The 20,719-nt window shown below is 39.3% G+C and overlaps 1 protein-coding gene across 18 annotated transcripts in view; it reads right to left on the reverse strand.

The window, feature by feature from the left end:
• Nucleotides 1-20,719, reverse strand: part of cacna1c (calcium channel, voltage-dependent, L type, alpha 1C subunit) — a 216,207-nt gene that overhangs the window by 49,492 nt on the left and 145,996 nt on the right. For 8 of the 18 annotated variants that reach the window (XM_055006543.1, XM_055006553.1, XM_055006541.1 and 5 more), the window contains exons 9-13: nucleotides 19,671-19,758; nucleotides 18,990-19,074; nucleotides 14,778-14,846; nucleotides 10,851-10,941; nucleotides 1,850-1,876 (exon numbers count right to left, since the gene is read on the reverse strand). In XM_055006543.1, coding sequence (XP_054862518.1) covers nucleotides 1,850-1,876; nucleotides 10,851-10,941; nucleotides 14,778-14,846; nucleotides 18,990-19,074; nucleotides 19,671-19,758 — 360 coding nt within the window. The remainder of the gene's footprint in view (nucleotides 1-1,849; nucleotides 1,877-10,850; nucleotides 10,942-14,777; nucleotides 14,847-18,989; nucleotides 19,075-19,670; nucleotides 19,759-20,719) is intronic. The other 10 variants (XM_055006548.1, XM_055006555.1, XM_055006549.1 and 7 more) reach the window with 3 other exon arrangements.

Genomic DNA, 20,719 nt, shown 5'->3' on the forward strand with positions numbered 1-20,719 from the left:
AAGAACAAGAAAGAATCAATTAGTCTGTCTACAGAATAGTGATGACACCACCCCTCGGCCTGTGGTTGTCTGTTGTTTGAGAGCAGAGCTGTGGAACTGAGTTAGTCATCCTCAAAGACGCTTCGCACCAAGAAGGAGCCAAAATGAAGAGCTTTGTTGCAGAATGAGATACGCACCATTTGAGAGAAAATAAGAGCACTTGTTCTTACAAAATGATTGAAGGGACAAATTTAAAGTGAAATGTGTTATATTGTGATCCACACTTCAAGGGAAATGCATGCTTCAAAAGAAGAAATGGCTCATTTTAGAGTGACAAACTGGTTTTTGTGTTTTTAGAGAATTCAATATGTTGTGAAGTTTTTTGCACTTTCTGTGCTTGCTACTGTGTAAATTTAAAGTTATTTGTTCCTTGTAAATAAAAGCTTCGCACCTCGGGGTCACATCTATGTTACCCTAAGAGGGTCCGAGCATTTTCTTTTCTTTTATCAACACATGTGTAGTGATAAATTCACAGCTATGATTTCATAATCATCCTTTTCTGAATCGGTGGCTTCAAAACAATGAAAGATAACAACCTGTGCTTCTGCTGTTCGAACGGTGGAGAAGCAATGAAGCATGAATCTGATTGTGGCGTCAAAGTCAATACTCTTGTTCATTTCATCCATAGGTAAAAGTGTAGGTTTAAACACATCACAGCTAAGTATAGTGGAACTCTGGAAACATGTAGTTAAAAAAAAAGTAAAAGAATTCCCTCCAAATTATCTTGAAATTTAACAAGAAGATGTTAATTCAGTTATAATAGTTTGTTATGAAAGAAAACAAATAAGACAAGCATCCAAGAGAATCCTCATACTGCTGAGATAAATTTTACTGCTGAGAAAAATTTTGTATGACACTTTTGTCTCCCTGTATTTATGCCTATCCATTGGTTTTCCCTGACCCCTGTGTTCATGCAGGGGTATTCGTCATCTGCTTTAACTACTGATCCTTTAATTCAACCAGATCAACACACCTCACTCTCTGCCTAAACAAAATTTATGTTTCGTATGTCTTCTGTTTGAGCATGTGAGAGCTGTTTAGAGCCAGTTATGGCACACAGCGGCTTCTGCCACGATGCTCACACTGAATGTTACATGAGACACAAGTCACAACACAACACAAGCGGACATGCATCCCTACACTGAAAGGCATGTCATTTTTTAATTGTGTTTTTGATTGTAATTGATGGATAAACTCTTACTAAAGCAACATGTGCCAATGTAATTTGTTGATATTAACATGTACAGAATGGAAACAGTTAAAGGTGTGCAATATTTTTGGCCTCTGTTGACAACAATCCACTTTATTGTTTATAAAATGGTCAAATCTGTTTAAAGGAATAGATTGAAATTTTGGTATAAGCGGTTAAAACAATCATTTGTTTTCTCGTCATGACGTAGATGAGATGACTGATATATGTACGGTCTTTGTAAGGCTACAGTCAGCAGCTGGTTAGCTTAGCTCAGAGGGGGAAACAGCTAATCTTTCTCCACAGTTAACAAAATCCTAAATTCTTGTCATCTTTGTGAGTCGGCAAAAACTTCCTGGTGTCCCTGAGTCAAGCCAAGAAATATTCTGGCATATAAGATGGCTATAATAATGATCTTCTCGTGAAACTCTCTGCAAGAAAGCTAGTAAATGTATTTTCCAATATGTCAAACCATTTAATCAAAGAGCAAGGGCACGTCAGTTTGTCTGTTTCTTGTACTCGCCTGTACACAAACACACACACAGCGAACATACAAATACCATAGCATCAGAGATATTAGAACAGGTGAATTAGAGACTGCTGGAAACAACATGTACTAACCTGAACTTGGATTTGGAGATCCTAATTCTGGAACACAGAAAACAGAATGGATTATACATACACACGTAACACACATATAGACAGGTACACAACATGAAAGGGGTGATTTGAAAGGAACAAAGGGCATTAAATGCTCTTTTTTTCTTGAATGACCGTTGTTGGTTTGAGATAGTTAACATTTCCTACTTTAAAGTCATAAAAAACGCAACCACAAAGGGAATTGATCCTTTCTCTACAAAACCACAGTATCATCAAAGAACATGTTTGTGAAAAGATCCATTTTGATGCACCTGCTGGTAACTGATTGTGGGTGTGATATAACAAGATGAACATCATTATCACCCATTTTTTTCTTGAACAAATCACCCCCCTGCACACACATATACAGTGGCATCCAGTCAAAAGAAAACAGAATATGTTTGGATTTCCTCCAATCAGTCTTGGTGTGAAAAAACACAATTTAATAATAGGAAAAAAAATGTCTGTTGATTGTTCACCACTGTAACAGCAAAAAATACAACATAGAGAAACTGAAGACGAGAGATTATGGGAGACATTCAGAGAGAAGAGAAGAGAAGAGAAGAGAAGAGAAGAGAAGAGAAGAGAAGAGAAGAGAAGAGAAGAGAAGAGAAGAGAAGAGAAGAGAAGAGAAGAGAAGAGAAGAGAAGAGAAGAGAAGAGAAGAGAAGAGAAGAGAAGAGAAGAGAAGAGAAGAGAAGAGAAAATCCCATTCCCGTTCGTTCATAATACATTAAATAATTTTTAGGTTGCATTCAGGTGAAATGATTTAACAGGTTTATAGACTGAATAGCCAAGGACTGTTTAACTGAAACCTAATAAATCATTAAAACACATATTAGTATCCCATGTCCGGTTGCAGCTCTTAGCAGTGTTTCTGTTGTGGTTTTGTTGGCAAAAGCTGATGAATGAACTTACTGACAGAAGCAATGAAATGTGTCACTGTCTGTCTGAACGGAGGATAAAGTGACTGACTGCCTGGAGATGGGAGGTGACAGCGCCCACATCTCTTCTCTTCATGTGCCCATCTCAATTATGAAATCAGCGGGTGCAGAAGTAGCTTATAAGTCGACAGAAGTCTTCATAGAAATGCGAAGAAGTATCTGACAGTGAAATTCCCAAGTCTCGCTTCCACAATAGCGCAGGCAAATGTCTCTAACCAAAGTTATTGCAGTCTCAGACAGAAAAGAAGAGGCCTTATATTTCAGTAGATTCTGGACGATCAGACTTTAAAGTGAATTTTCAAACCGAATTAGATTTGATTTAAAGATATTTGAAAAGTTCAGATTCACTCAAATTCAGTTCCGACTTATTTATATTGCAGTAATTTTTGAGAGTCATGTATGAATTACTGCTGCTTCACATAGTAAGGTAAAGACCTACGAATGTAAACTTTATTTCTTGTGCCTCAACAAGTTGATTAATAATATGCAAAAGATCATTTATTAGCATGTAGTGACAGAACTTCACTACTTAAAACTTTATTTTTACCAAACTCAATGACAACGCGAGCACTCGAGCAACATCCACCTGCTGAAGCTCCAGTAAAAGCAACAGGAAAAAAGATTTTTCTTTCATGCTGCAAAATTTTGTCAGTTGATAGTTGTGCCACCAAATAGGACCATTGCAGAGCATCTCAATGCAGCTATCCTTTAAAATAAGACCGCTATTTGTTGCAGATAAAGCAATGCAACCCGCGATGGTGGAAAAACACTTCATTTAACTATCTGCAACAATTATGACAATTAAATAATTGTATTAGTGTTACTTAAAGTAAGTGGTTTTTTTTTAAAAATTAGGGATTTGTTGCTGTTATTTGTCACATATGAAACTGAAATGTACTTTTTATTCCCGAAGTCTTTAATTGATAAACAAAAAAAGTAACACAAATTCCCAAACTGTAGGTAACAAAGTGATGGCTTCTCTGCTATTCTACATTTTGGGATTATGAGTTGAGTTTCTGGCACCTCCTGAAGCCTCAGATACAACATATCCTTTGTTATGAATTCTTTTGAGTTATGACAGGGTACAAATAAACACAAACAAACGTAACAAAGACAAAATAACAGATGAATAGGAAGGGTACAGATAGACAACAGTGTGGCATCCAAGTGCACCTACTGGCTTTATTGTTCCTTGGGTTGAGAGTGGTTTTGATTCAGTTCGAATTTGAAATAGCGTATTTTGTACTGTAACTTTCTGCATCATGTTCCATTGTGCTGCGTTCACGGTGATGAACAGTTTTGTATATAGGTGTGTTTGCTTGTGTGAACTGAAGCGGGGCCCGCTGGGGTCAGGGTTCCTGCATGGCCTTGTGTCTAAGAAAGAAAGCAACGCACTTGTTTTAATAATGTAAAAAAAATGAAAGCAGAGGGGAGAGCAGGAGCGGGTGAGTCAGCTGTTTGTGAGCTCCCACAGGGGAGGAAGAAAGCACTTCAGCAGCAAACACAAGAAGGGGAGAGAGATAGAGAGAGCAGGAGATGAAAGAGAAAACAAAGGTGGATTACTAATACATGTAGCTAAGATTTATATAAGATGAAGACATCCTGGTTTTTATCCAAACAGTGATTGAGATTCCTTATACAGTGAGTCAACAGCCTCTTTGACCTCATGATAAGCTTAGTTTTTTAATTTCCTCTGTTAATGTGCTCATGTGCTGCCTTCACTAAAGAACATCGTGACAGACCAGTTCTGTCAAAAGCATAGCAACCCAAATTATAAATCTCTCTTTCTTAGTTTATGAACAGTTACCTGTTTTAATATTAACCTTCTGAACACAGTCCTTTTTGGGTGTTTTTTCGTTGTTGCTCCTGTCACATTTTCACTGACAATGAGCTCATTTAAGTCACACTATGGAAAACAGCACTACTACAACTAGAAATAGATTAATTTGTGCATTAAACACACTTAAAAAAATATATTTGAGCTGTAGCTGAAGATAAAAGTCACTTATATTTCTGCTTTGATGATTTAACTTTACTTTTGTGGATTCTATCAACTTGAAATTACATTTTGTTTCATTAAATTGGAATTAAAATTTTAGCATAAGTGCTTAAAAAGATTTTTCTGCTGCAAATCAATTTTCTTTGAGAAGGACTCAAGATAAAGAAAGATGGTTTTTGAGAGGAATCAAAGGGTCTAAATGCATCTTTTCTAAACTAGTGGCAATAATATCATTTGTTGACTTTATCTGAACAAGTTTTATTCAGTTAAGTGTCACAGTTTGAAGCTGTTAACCTCCTATGTGACGTAATGTGATACCACGAGAGTCTGCGAGACTTCTCTGTTGCTGTTTTGCCGGGCAATGAACATGGCAGTGAAATAAACTTTGTCGTAAACCAAGAATGTCGTGTTTTTGGCATTTACATGGCAGCAGAGGATGGTTACCAACTACAAAGTACTGCCGAAGTTTGACGAAGCCAGGCCATACAAGTGCAGGAAAAATGAAGTCAGTATTTGGAGATTTGTTATGGACTTGGACAAAAAGAAGCAAGCACTCGCGGTGGCGCTGGGGCTCGAGGGGAGAGCCAGGGAGACTGCTTTGGAAATACCCGCGGACGATCTGAACAAAGATAATGGTATGGAAACCTTGCTTGCTAAGCTGGACGCGGTATTCTTAACAGAAGAAAAAGACAGCACTTATGAAGCGTACTCCTCATTTGACTCGATATCCAAAGACAGTGCGATGTCCATGGCGGACTACATAATAGACTTTGAGCAAAAATATAACCGCACGAAGAAGCACAACATGACCCTGCCTGATGCTGTGTTAGCATTTAAACTCCTGGACATGGCTTGTCTCGAGGAGAAGAGTAAGAAGCTAGCATCCGCCTCTATGAAGTCAGCTTTGAAGCGGATTTTCAGAGGGAAAACTACCGGAGTAAGCAACGGCAGCGAGACTCAAGATGCAGCTTTTTTCACGGAGCAAAGATCACTGGGCAAATTCAGACGGAGTCCGCCACAAAGTGGACAGTGGCAGCCACTGAAACGTACTAATCCACTCGACAAATATGGTAAGTGAACAAAATGCGCCATTTGCCAGAGCACGTACCATTGGGCTAAAGACTGTCCTCATCAGAGGAATGAAGTTAGGTTGACAGAAGACGAAAATGTGGAGGAGTGTAATATTACACTGTTTACCAAAGCAGTAATTACGGACTCTGAGGTCTTCCTACCTGAATCACTGGGATCAGTTATCATTGACACTGCATGCATGCATACCGTTTGTGGTGAGAAGTGGCTGGATAGTTACATAAAGGACCTGAGCCAAAGCCAAATTAACAAACTGCGGCAAACAGAATCTCCAAGCTGCAGACCTTTTAGATTTGGAGATGGTCAAGTGATACACACCAACAGAAGAGTTAAGCTTCCTGCCAAGAGTGAGCAAACAAAATGCCACATTGAAACTGAAGTTGTTCCTGCTGATATTCCCTTATTGCTGAGCAAACTGTCTCTAAAGAGAGCAGGAACTGCTTTAGACATGGAGAACGACAGAGTTGTCATGTTCAAGCAACCAGTGCCTCTTGAGCTCACAAGTTCGGGACACTATTGTGTGGACAGTAGAGATGCAAATGCAGAAGTGAGCTGTAATGAAAGGGAAGTTTTCATAGTCACAGCAGAGATGTCTACAAAAGAGAAGTGTAAAATTCTCCTGAACCTTCACAAGTAGTTTGGCCATGCCTCCGCAGATCGGCTGCAAAGGCTCATCCAAAGCTCTGGAAATACTGACAAGGACTGTCCAGTCATTTTGTAGAAAATTATTCGTGACTGTGAGATATGTCAGAGGTACAGCAGGACCAAGCCCAAACCTGCGGTTGGTTTGCCCTTAGCCTCGGAACACAATGAAACTGTGGCAATGGACCTACATGGTGTGGAACCCGGTGTATGGTACCTTCACATCATTGACCACTTCACACACTTCAGCGCTGGAAACATTGTGAGGACCAAGAAACCCTCAGAGATTGTCAACTCCTTCATTCACTCGTGGATAAGTGTCCACGGTGCCCCCAAACGGATCTACACGGACAACGGTGGAGAGTTCAACAATGAGGAGATTAGAGACATAGCAGAGAAATTCAACATTGAGACGAAGACTACAGCGGGATACAGTCCTTGGAGTAACGGGCTGCTGGAGAGACACAACTTGACACTGACTGAAATCCTCCTGAAGGTGAAAAAGGAAAACAGCCGTGGTTGGCCAACTGCTCTACACTGGGCTCTTATGGCTAAAAACAGTATGATCAATGTACATGGTTATAGCCCATACCAGCTTGTGTTTGGTCAAAGTCCTAATCTCCCTTCTGTTTTGGTTGATAATGTACCTGCTCTAGAGGGCACTACTATGAGTACTAGAGGAGGGCATCATTTAGCAGTATTTCATGCTTCCAGGAGAGCCTTTACAGAAGTGGAGTGCTCAGAAAGAATAAGAAGGGCACTACACAAGCAGCTCAGGCCTACAGATGAAAAGTATGAGACAGGAGACAGAGTGTACTACAAGTGAGCAGACAGTACAGAGTGGAAGGGTCCTGGTGTAGTTATTGGTCAGGACGGCGCTGTAGTGTTCATAAGACATGGTGGGATTCTTGTCAGAGTACACCAGTCCAGGCTGAGTAAAGTAAATACACAGGATGAGGATAAACCTGTACTGCCCAGTATTCCTGAAAATGGTACAGAAAATGAAAGCATGGTACACACTGATGTGTCAGAGAGTTCAAATGATGAAAGAGTGTTAATGGAGAAGATCAAATCCCTGAAAACACAGAGACAGATGAGAGAGGAAACGTGAGACAAACTAATGAGATGTATACTGAAACAGAGAGTGATACAGCTAATACGGTGGGTTCTACTGATATCAAACTGAGAACAGGCCAGTCAGTCACATTTAGAAACAGAGGCGATGGTGTTCAGCACACTGCCAGAGTTTCAGGACAGAGCAGGAAAAGCCAAGGGGCAATACAAAAACTGGTACAATGTGTAGCATCTTGAACGTGATGGCAGTGAGGGACAAAAACAAGCGTTAGACATGTCACATGTTGAAAACCTTCACACTGTATGTGAAAAAACTGATGCTGATGTACTCATTACCAAAGACATCTCTTTTGATGCTGCTAAACAGCAAGAGATTGAATACTGGAAAAATAACAATGTTTATGAAGAAGTCACAGACAAAGATCAAAGATGTGTTTCTACTAGATGGGTCTGTACACTGAAAGAAACTTCTAATGGTATTGTTCCCAAAGCAAGCCTTGTGGCGAGAGGTTTTGAAGAAGTCAATATTCATGAGTTACAGAAAGATTCTCCCACATGTGCATCAGAGTCACTCAAGCTGCTGTGATCTGTCAAAACAAATGGAAAGTTCATTCTATGGACATTAAGTCTGCCTTTTTCCGGGCCTGAAACTATCAAGAGACATTTACATTCGTCCCCCACCTGAAACAGGCATGGACAATGTTCTGTGGAAACTAAAGAAATGTGTGTATGGACTTGCAGACACTTCCCTCTACTGGTACAACAAGGTCAAAGAGTTCATGTTAAACTATTGGCAGAATGAGCAGTCTGAGGTCACAGGAGTACTGGCATGCCATGTTGATGATTTTCTTTGGGCAGGATCAGAGCACTTTGTTATCTTTGTGCTGAAGTCTGCTTTTCATGTGGGTCGTGAAGAACATGAGAGTTTTTCATATGTGGGGATGGACATTGCTACTGTTGGTGGTGTAGTGCAGGTGCATCAGCACAGTTACATCGACAACCTACAACCAGTTCGTTTACAGGCAACACGTGCTGTACAGAGAGATGCTCCACTGAACAAGCCAGAGAGAGAACAACTGAGGTCCAAAATAGGACAGATTTTGTGAGTTGCTAAACAAACAAGACCAGATGTTATGTTTGACACACGCAGCCTGGCATCCAACATTAAAAATGCTGCTGTTCAGTCCATACATACAGTGAACAAAGTTATCCATAAACTTAATTCAGAGAAGGTCACACTTAAGTTTCAACACGTGGGCAACAGTAATGATTTGAGTTTAGTTGTCTTCAGTGAGCTTCACTGGGCAATCTTCCAGATGGAGGCACACAGGGAGGGGCTTTGATTGCTCTAAAGGGAAAAACAGGAAAGTTCTCCCCTCTGTTTTGGCAATCTATAAAAATCAGACGTGTGGTAAGAAGTACACTGGCAGGAGAAACCCTTGCCATGTCAATGGCAAGGGTTGACAATGCAATTTTCTTGGCTACACTCTACTCTGAGCTCACCACTGGTGAAGCTGATCTCAACACTCTTCCCCTTATCTGTGTTACTGATAATCATTCCCTGTTTGATGCTCTTAAGTCTACAAAACAGGTCACAGAGAACAGACACAGATTAGAAATAAGCAGCATTAAAGAACTCCTACAGGCTAACAGCATCAAAGAGGTGTGTTGGTCAGAAGCTAAGTTATAACTCGTTGATTATTTGACTAAGAAAAGTGCTTCCCCACTTATGCTTCTTAAAGCACTGGATGAGGGTGTATGGCTACTGTAATGTTATTTGCACTGTTAAGCATTTATTTGGGTACAGTTTTTTTTGTTATGAAATTTACTGACCTAAGCACACTTAAAATATTACTGTGTTCTGATAAACATTTGTTTATGGTGACTGTTTTGTCAGTCAAGGTAAACCTTTTATTAATTGTTAATTTCTTTTTATTTTTTTATTTTTAAGAAAGAGAGAGATTGTTAACTTCCTGTGTGAAGTAATGTGATACCACAAGAGTCTGCGAGATTTCTCTGTTGCTGTTTTGCCAGGCAATGAACATGGCAGTGAAATACACTTTGTCGGAAACCAAGAACAACAGGTTTTTGGCATTTACAGAAGCAATTCATTTAAGTTGGTTCAACAATTCTCTTTTTTCAGTGCAGTTCTAAGCCCATAAATCCTTGAAAAAAAAGGGTTCGATTTCTTTGATTATTTATTGTACAAAAATTTAAAACAAACTTGAATCACCATGTGCAAGATTTTTACAAGTGACATCAGGTGCTACCAAAACTGAGACAAAAATCATGATTCTACATACTGAAGATATTTTACTGTTTGCATTTTTAATTTGTTTCTATACTTGCCTCCTCTCTGCCCTGTGGAGAGGAAGCAAGTTTACCCAAAATTGTTTCACCCAAATAGTTTCTGAATTTTTGTCACGTGACTGTTGGTTACATTGGAGTCACTCTTGGATTGTGCAGAGGAGCACGGAATTTTCTGTTTTATAGAATCTGGTTAGTGAACAGTGATTTTTATGTTTTGATTTGGTTAATTTTCTCAACAAACGTTCAAAGATCCTCAGAAAGTTGAAAATTTGACAATTTTTCCTGATTTTATAGTTTCTGGTTATGAAAAATCCTGTATTTCTGAAGAAAAAAAAGATACAAAAAGATATTATGCCTTTTTAAACAAGCTTACAGGTTTTGGAGTTCAGAGGGTTAAAAAATTAGATCGAATACAGGATCAAAACCATTTTTTAGTGGTAAATGTGTTCCAGTAGTTAGTCTTCATATTTCACTGCAGTTGTTTAGTTGTAGTAAATGAAAGAAAGTACTGAAGACAATATATATTATGTATAAGTTCTGAATTAATTCCTCTTGAACCTACAGTTGATAGAGGTGACAGACTTTTAAAGAAGAATGGACTGTTTAAATGAAAAAGACCATCTCTGGGGCCAACCAAGTTCACCCTAAAAAAGATTCCATCACTGTGCAGTATGTTGACAACCTACTGCTATTCTAGTCTAACACCCCTCAGTGCATCAGTGAGCCTGACGAGACAGAGGTCTGGCTTGTGAGATCAGTGAAGGACTGAGGCAAGTTGAGCCACTTGTACCACCAAAGTGCTAACATAGTAGAAACCATGCAGGATACAGTTCATCCTTGAGATTGACTGAGGGGGACTGTGACAGCTGAAGGATAGAAGGAGGAGAAGAAGTGAGTGTGTGAGATAGAGAGGGTGAGGTACTTACGCTAGCCGGGTACAGCAGGTCTCCCCCTCCACGTCTCCCCCGTGGGCGTTGTCCGTGTTGACTGATTCATTCTCGCTGGCTGGCATGCTCACTGAGAGACAGAGATGAGCAGTAGCAGAGAAAAACACATGACAGAGGCAGAGAGGAAAAACAGAAAAAAAAGAAAGACAGACGAATTATCAAGAAAGGCAAATGGGTTGCACATCATTCTTTTTGTACTAAACCTTGAACTCAAAACATTGCTGCAAAGACACACTTGAAAGCTACAAAGAGCACTCTTCTTTAGGTTTGTACTGAGGAGCTTCACCAGATACTTGGTCAAACAAATCTGATATCTGTAAGATTTTAAATCAATCTTTCCTAAAATTATAAACTTATCTTGCCCCAGTATACAAGGTAATTAAAAATGCTGTTCACACATAGGGATTAACAAGTCAGCATTGTCCAACCCCACTAATTAAGACACACTGTAACACACATACCCTTCAGTCCATAAAACCATTCCCAGATTTTGCACCGATTGCCAAAAGTAATTACACGCTGAGTTGCCATACTAGCAATATTTACCAGTTAGGAATCCTGGGACACAACCTCTGCAACTGCTATTTGGAAGGATTTCAAGCTCTAAACTGAGGGATTGCTTAACTTGGAGTGAATAAAAACTTAACAAAACACATTTGTGATTTTTACAGCCCATGGAGATTAAAGCAAACAACATGATGTAGATTTGAGTCTGCTAACACTGTAGGGGGGTTTTAACTGTAGACTGTAGACTGTAGAAAAGACTGTAGACTGTCGACAAAGAAAAAATATACTTCCTCGCTCTAAAGATCTTTTTGCAGATGTGCAAATAGGTGAAAAGTCCAGTCTTCCTTTGTTTATAACACCATAAGAAGAGTGCAAATGTGTCACTTGGTCGTTACTTCAAGATAAATCGGAATGAAGGTGTATAAAGACAGATGAACGGGAGGAAAATTGGGGCAGAAATGGGGGGGATTGCGCTGTAGGCTAAAGAAGGCAGTGATATGAGTAGGCAAGTATGGATGGAAAAGTGTAATATAAGGGAAAAAATGGAAAATAGTCAAGTAGGATTGAGAGTAGAGAGTAATGGAAGCACTAAGGGAAGCATGGATGGAGGGTGAGAGAGAAATGGAAAAATGTGGAGATAGCTAGTTGAGAGACGGATATGAAATGATACATTGCTTTTTATTGCTTCTGTCAGTCTGTGCCTGCTGGCGGGAATGAGCTGCGTTCCCCTTACTGTCACCTCAAACACTTATTGTAACACCCTCTGGGTACTGGAGTCAGATACAGCGTATGAATATCAATGCCTCTTGTGTTAAAATAACACACCCACTGGTAAAAAGCAAAACCTACTCAAGCAAATCATCTCCTAGCATGAAATCAAGGAGCGTGATCAGCACTTGAGACGAGAGGGCACTTTAAAAACTAAATAATCATAATCTTGACAGTATTTTCCTGCACTTTTTCTTGTCTCACAACTTGATTCCAACATTTTAATGGTGTTTCATAGAGATTTTCCAATGGGAAGTTTAGAAATCTACATGAATATTCATAGTTTGACAAAGACTGGTTACACTGGTTGAATATTTATTAGGAAATAGTTCATAAAAAGCACTTTTTGTATCACGAGATGACTTGTAAGCACTTAGCTCAGATAATATCTCAAAGTACAGTGTGAACAGTGTATCAGGCCAGTCCACTTTGACACACGGCTGGTGATAAATGAGTTCAGTGTTGCAGAGATCAGGATGGTCTCTGTGAACATTCAGGCCTCTGCTGTGAGCACGCTGTATTTTTTCTCACCTCGACACGTGCCACCTGCTGCTATGCTACTTAGTTAAAAGCACTCGGGGCCTTCCGGTCTCTCCCGAGGCTAAAGCCTTTCAAATATAAAAGCGGCCTGGTGCCGTCCCCTCAGTGGAGCTCTGAACTAGTTTAATACCTATTGTTAGAGTAAACCCCAAAGACCTGAGACACAGAGACAAGGAAGGAGACGAAGAAGGAAAAGGAACACAGCGAACAGGAGGGAGAATTATAATGAAAGAAGGGACAGAGGAGGGAATGAGAAAGATGGGAAATGGTCACATTTTTAAAAGGGATTTAGTGATATGTCAGTGTTCTAAAACATTAAATAGTAGTGGAAATGATAACAGGTAGGTTGTGAGTGGGGTCACAGAACAGAAATCACAAGTTACAGAGTTAATGAGGTTGTTGATGCTGCTTACAAAACGTCCCACTCTTCCTGAATTGCTCGGCCAAGTTTGTGGGACAGAACTGCGCTGTCAGATACATCCATCTAGAGCTGTCTGAAACAATTCCATAGATGACAAATGGTGGCGTTGTGGAGGTTTGAGTGTCTGACTGTAGCCTCAACTGACATGCAGCTTCCAGCATGTCAACAGTCTATACTCATCTTTCTCTTGTCATCTGTGGCTTTATGTTATTTAAATAAAGCGGCATTTTAAGGTGGACTTTTATTGTCACTAGTCAAAAGAGTGTGTGATGGTTGCACTGCCTACCTCATCATTGTCCTTTAAAGATACATCTGTGTGGATTAACTCAACATTTAAGAATGTGTCACCAGCTAAACAGCTCAAAAACTTGTGCATAGTTAGCTAATTTGAACCCTCCGATACCTTTAACAATTTTATTTGGTGTTTAGCTTTTTCTCTTAGTCAGAAAACTATTTGTATGCTGCGTTTATATTTTTGCTCAATGTAAGTGATCTACACCAGAATGTATATAAGTGAATGATGATAAAGTGATTAAATTTTGTGTCTTTGTTTGCTAGTGTACAGATCTGATTTGTGCCTGTGTCAGCAAAGATACTAAATACTAAAATAGATAATAAAATAGAAACCAATTTCCCATGTCATAGTCTCCAAGCAAATTAAAATCCTCAAACTCACGCAAGCAAACCCCATAAATTGTAATTTTAAATTTCAGAGCAGAAAGTTTTTTCACTGTTTGGATGGCAGCCTGTACTTGTTTTGCTAATTACACAATTTCCACATTAAACTAGGCTTAAAAATCATCCCTGAACAACTCATTATTATGGAAAAATTCAACAATGAATACCCTGGACATGCTACCCAAGCTGAGAAGTGCCGATGACTTACATTTCTGCTCAACAGTGTGGCAAGCACCTGGTGAAAGTTATACAAAAAAGCTAAAATTCACATTTTATAGCTCTTCCTCCATCATATTTTATCATCAGAGCTAGCAAGGCTACTAATGATGCAGGGGGGGTTTCTGGGAAAGGAATCTGAAACAACAAGCAGAGGACTGTGGCATCACAGATGTTGATCGTGTTTTTAAGGTGTTAGTATGTTAACAGCTCTACAGTTGTTTTCTGTGATGACAATATCCTCTTATTATTTTTTCAGACAAGTCAGGCAGATGCATGTTGTTTCCTTTCCTACGAAAAGTTGTTTCATCTCAATACAGTAATGTATTCTCCTTGTCTCCTCATTCCCTGTACTGGTATTTTGCAACTTTTTGATTATACATAATTAAAAGTCGAGGGCCACGAAACACTTCAATGCAATAAAATGTGCTAACAGCATGGGGCAGTAATTGGGGGCAGGTCTCCACTGTGAGGGAATATTAGTACATCTGGCCTTGACGTTCAATTATTAGCCAATGGTAGATGTACATAAGGACAGAGGAAGACAGTGAGAATAAACTACTTTACAGTGTTGAGAGGCAGCTACTACCCACTTAAGGTTTGAAGCTCTGAAAGGTGCTTACTACAATGAAAGGGGAGTGGACAAAGAGCAGAGGAACAAAGAAAAAAAAAGTATAGGGGTAGAAAAGAGCAGAGAAGTTGCAGTCTGCTTGCATGTCTAGAATCACGCTTCCAGCAAATCTTTAACTAGTGTTGGACCATGCAGACAGACGCACACGCCTTACGAAGGAAAGCCGCATTTTTCTTCACGGCTCCGCGCAGAGACAGAAAACGATGGTTCTTACCTGGGGATAGAGAGCATGGCTCAGCAAGACAAACACACACATTTGCAGGGGTACACACAAGTAGGCTCAGTCTCACATAGAGAAAGGCACACACACTATAAATGGAAACACAAATAATCACATGGCTCTGGAACCTGCTGCATAGGAATACGCGTTTTTCTGCAAAATGACATTCCCTTTCTGCAGTCACACCTCGTTTCATTGCTACGATTGTAATTTGAAACGTCTTACTGGTGTTACTGGCATGAAGGCATTATGGTCTGTTTCTCTCATTGCACCATTCAGTCTTTTCATTCTGAGACTTTAACATCATACCTTAGCTAGAACCTTTGAGAAAGAAATTATAGGACAGAAAGAATGACACAGAGAGAGTGAGAAATTCTAGAAACTTGAGGAAGTCAGTTATGACTTCGAAAGCTACACAATGCAATTGTCTGCAAAGTTTACCAAACACAAAAGCTATTATTTTCTCTCTTACACTCTGTACATCACATACACCGTCATACTGCGGTCACTCTTTTTCTGAATTCTGCAAATTATTTCAGTGATGTAAGTGCAACTCTCCAAGCATGTCATACTGCAGAGTATTATGAATAATATTCTTTCATGAGTCCCTTTGTGTTACATAAACAGATGTAAAATATTCATTCTAGAAAACAATAACTTTGTAAACATGTATCCAACAGGCCCTTGTACAGTAAACAATCATATAAATATCCTTTTAAATGAAGCAGCTACTGCAAGATTATTAAAGCTTCGACTAAATTGTCAGAATAAATGAAACATAGCTTCGGTATCGAGTCGACTCACACACAGACACACACACAAGCAAAGACCCAAAACAGGTTTCAAAATGTTGATGAAAAGCATAAATGAGGACTTTTAAACAGAACATAAAAAACATACACAAATCTGGGCTACACATGCAAAAAAAAAGATGGAATATTAACTACATATACTGGTATGCTGTTTGATAAAAATAGTGTTACACTGTAGTTTCACTTATCACATTAACCAACACCAATTGCAGGAAGCTGTTAAAACACATTTTATACGTTTACGTATACCTTTCTGTAGCTGCTGTTTACAGCAAATGTGTGTTCTCAAGGCAAACACACATATATCATATCACAAGGTGGAGGAGCAAAGTTTCACCATCGGACACAAAAGAAAGACAACTAAACATTGTTTTTCTTTATAAAGAATGGAAACTGTCAATACTTAAAACAGGAAAAATATGAAATTACCGGCAGCCAAATGCAAACTACACTCCTAACACATGCATTAACGCATTTCCATGACTACCACCATGAAATGGGCAGAGATTACCAAACTATAATAGCTTTTCCAGTAATGATTTCAGCTATATTGATCCACACTGTGATAAGAAAACATTTTTCTTTCAATTCACATCCTCTTCACATTCACATTACTACGAATAAAACGGATGCATCATTGTTGTGGTTCATTACTGTTGCATCAAATTTCGCAGAGTTGCAATAGAGAATTTTTAGAACAGGTTCAATAGCATCAGTTTCATTGACTGACTCAGTGTTGTAAGGCTGTTATTTACTCCCTAATTTACAGTTTAAGAAAAAAAACCCAGCCAATTCTTGTTTTTCAGATCCCACTCTGGGCTGGTGATAAGAATAAAGAGACTTGTATATCAAAATTCTCCCAAGTGTCTCTAATCTATTGAGCACAAGGCTGTTTATTTTGGACTCAAATTTTGTAGCAGTTATTGACTAAATTTGACAAAGTGAAAAAGGAAATTACAAAAAAAGAAGAACAGCCAAGGGTTTAAGAGGTTAAAATACACATGCCTGATCAAACTCAAATACACATGAAAACACAAGTGACACAAGACATGCTGAGAGTGACTAGAAATAGTCATTTTATGCAGGTGGGCTGGAGACACTCGCCCCACAGACAGCAGTGGCAGGATGCCAGAACAAGATGACAGCACGCAAGAACAAGATGGTCGAGGGTGAGAGCATGCAAGACACATACAGACACATACGCTTTGCCCCTGAGATGACAGGAAACATATGCAAATGTGCAGAGGCAACTCAGCATATGCTACATGTCACATATGTTACATGTATCCTCACAGTTGAGTATCTGATAATGTTCTGGCGAAGAGTCCAACCTCACTAATAATAATTTAGCAGACAAATGCATACTCAGTTTTGCAATTACTAAAAAAAGTGAAAATAGTGAGTGACATATACTATTTTCAGGCAACAAATACAGCCTCACAAACACTAAAAACATTTTGTGAAATCTCTACCTCACTGACACACTCTATTTCTATCCCTTTGTCTCTTTATCTGCATCTACTTTCCCTCCATTTCTCGGCTATCTTCTCCTCTATTCTTCAAGTCTCTCATGGCTTCTTAGGACATGCTGTGCATGCACAAGTCTATGCAAAATGTCCTGGGCAGCAGGGACAAACTGCCCTCATTCATCTTCCCACAGGAGGATCCATCCATCCATCGAGGAGAGGGAGGCAGCACGATAGAGGCCAAGTGACTTGATTTTTCACCTTCACAAACAGGACGATGATTGATCCTTCTGATGGAGAACTTTGAATCATATGTATTAATCATTTTGTCACATCATCTACACCTAATGGCATAAGTGATATAATTTAATTAATAGTTGTGCACTGAATATTGCAAGTGACTGATTCATACAGTTTTTATGCTTGTAAATTGTTGCATCTATGGCATGATTTGTTTGATTTTAGTAAGAACCATATGTCTGTGTTTACAGGATCAAGAACTTACACATCCTGTCTCGTTTGGACATTAAATATTATGACTAATGCAGAATTTGTGAAACTTAAAGGTAATACGCATCTAAATATTGTGATGTGACATTTTCTAAATTGGCCCCATACTGTATTTGTTTGTTTTGTAATGTGCCAATGTCTCAGATGCTGCTGATGTGTTTTTTCCAGACTGATTGGCCTGGGGAGCGCAACGGTAACAGGTGAAAAACAAGCAGATTTGCTATGGATTAGCCACAGGGGTGTTGTGTCTTATTTTCATGTAAATTGGGTCATTGCTCATTTGACCATGTTAATTTTCCTGAGATTCACTGAAAGATTAGATCATCATTGGACTTTTTTTTTTCTTTCTTTCTCTCTTGGCAATCATCAGTGTTTCTCAGAATGAGTCTTGGTGCTTTGTGGGAGATGAGCAAGCTGTATGCAGAATATATGCAGGATCCATGCTCTGTCTCTGCACATTTAGTCCTCATTATGTATTCATTCATTATCAGTGTGAGAAAGCTGAGCTTCCAGTCCTTATAAAACAGTTCACAGTACATACTATACATGTACATGCACAAAAATAGTACAGAGATGTATTTTTTGTGAAATCACTGCCTCTCTCTTAAGTTGTATTTATCCTTCTAAGAGTAAACCTCCAGGTCAAAAGAGGCCGGTGTTCTACTCTTCCTCCCCAGGAAATGTAACTCAGTCCTGGGGAGACACGTGCCAGGAGAGGCTGCCTCTTTCTGGAGGTGTTATGAATAGAGACAGGGTGTTAATTTGTGTGTGTACATTTCTGTCACACCACAAGTACACAAATTCCTAAGGGTGAATACCTACAGTGTGTGTGTGTAAGTCTGCATAAGGTGCAGGAGTGTGTGTGTGTGTTTGTTGTGTGTATGAGAGTGTGTGCCCAGAGGCTATTAGCTGTAGTCTGACACATTCTACTAATATCTAAACAGGTTTTAAACCTCAGGAGGATTCTCAGCCAAAGCAAGCAGACAATATTAATATCGTCTCAGTCTGTCAGTCAGTCTGCCAGTAAGTCAGTTGTTCATTCACTGACTGTGCCACTATCATGTGAAGGTGACTGCAGCGAGCTCACTACGTAGAGACCAAACACGAGATGACACACCCAAACACATGCACTGCTATCTTCACAACTTTGTACTGCAGTATACAGAAAATATCTCCAAATGCAACCAGCTTTTCTTGAATTAAGGCCTACTGTACCCAGAATATTCTATCAACCGATACCACCAATTAATAATTCAAACGTCAACACACACGCACATATGCACAGTCATCCTCATGGAAAAACTAGCCTTCTATTATTGTTGAAAACAAACAAACATTGTGGTACTCACAGTTTCTGGGTTTGTCATCGTCCATGCCCTCCTCTTCATTCTCTGGGTCAATATCTTCAGCCTGAGTGATCCAGTCTAAATAGCCCTACGTTCACACACATACAAACACACAAAAAATAGAAAGGAAATACTGATTGGTTAGCATTTTAAAGCACTCACATTCCAAAACAACCAAAACAAGACCAACCTACAGTCACCTGACATCTGTTTTGAGTATTTATTGTAATTTTGAAAAAAATTTAAATGACGTAAGAACATATAGCAGGAGTTACAACAGTAAAAGTACTTTAGTATTATCATATATAATCATATAAATATAATTCTAACATTTTATGTTTTATATTTACTTATGTGCACCTTTGCTTTCTCACTTTTTCTCTGTCAACCATATCGTAACTTTAAAAAGTGACTCATACATAAAGCTCGCACTGATTTTAATGCATTTGGGTAAAGGATGCTCGATATTTTGTAACTATGCACATTGTAGGACCTTGCTTGAATTTACTAGTTTAACAGTGACACATTATTCTCAGATTTAGCTTTAAGTTTAAATACATTTTTAAAAAACTTGACAGTGACATTCAGTGAATCTAAAAGGTAAATGAAGACTGTTACCTTCTCTTCTAGAGGAGACGTAAATTGCATAAACACATGCTCAAGCAAACACACAGAGGCCCCTACCTTGAGGTCTTCCTCCAGCTGCTGTTTTTCTCTGAGTTTCTGGAAGTCACCACGTGCCTTGGCCTTCTCTCTCTCCTTGGAAAACTCTCTGGGAGGGGGAGAGCAGAATAGAAGGATGGGGGGAGCAGAACAAAGTTGGAATAGAGGGAAACACAGGAAGCAGAGGAAAGAAAAAAGAATCTGAAAATCTAGACTGAAGTTTTGCCAAACGTATCTTGTGATAAAATTGTGATTATATAGAACATTATACTTCAGAAAAACAAAAAGGGAAAACCTGCTAAAGAGAAAAAAGTCAAGAGAGTTTTAGCAAGAAGAAAACGTGTTAGTGTGCAAATGCAGATGAAAAACTGGCGCTTTTCTTTTCCTCAAATGTAGGCTTTAATACTTTATTGATAACTGAAACGATGCAGTTCAATCGAATGCAATTCAACTTAACACTTTTTCCATGAAAGGTGACAATGAGTGGTATTATGTGATTCAAATAAACACAATGAGCTACCAGATAAACACAGTATTAAAGGAACTAGAGTGCTAATTATCGAAAATCGGAATTACTAGCTACACATAAAGTGGATCAGATATGATTCGTACCTAATTTCTGCCTGGTGCTCTGGTAGGGACGTGAACTGTGACACCGCTACTGACTGACCTGAAAACAGTCTTGGTTCTCTAACTTTTTATTTAATTTATCTGTACTGTTGCCGCTGTCCCAGGGCAGCGGGGCCCCGGGTGCTTCTGGGCCTGCTGGGAGATGGAGTTCCTGCAGCGTGATCTGGGTCTAACATGGGTCTCTTCCCAGTTGCAGTGTGCTCGGTACAACCCCAGAGGGAGGCGCAAAAGAAGGCACCCTCACCAGCTGCACCACCTCAGCTCTTGTCAAACTGGAGGAGAAGTGGCTCTGCACTGAGGTCATCCTGCATCACTGAGCTCATCACCTTTTGTCTGCCAGCACATTCTTTCAGTTACTAGCCAGGGACCTTGGTTGGAGGTTGAATGGGAGGTAGGATGAGAATATAAAGGTAAACTGACAACAGCTGCAATTCTTCATG

This window comes from Amphiprion ocellaris, chromosome 21 (genome assembly GCF_022539595.1).
Source record: "Amphiprion ocellaris isolate individual 3 ecotype Okinawa chromosome 21, ASM2253959v1, whole genome shotgun sequence".
NCBI lineage: Eukaryota > Metazoa > Chordata > Actinopteri > Pomacentridae > Amphiprion > Amphiprion ocellaris.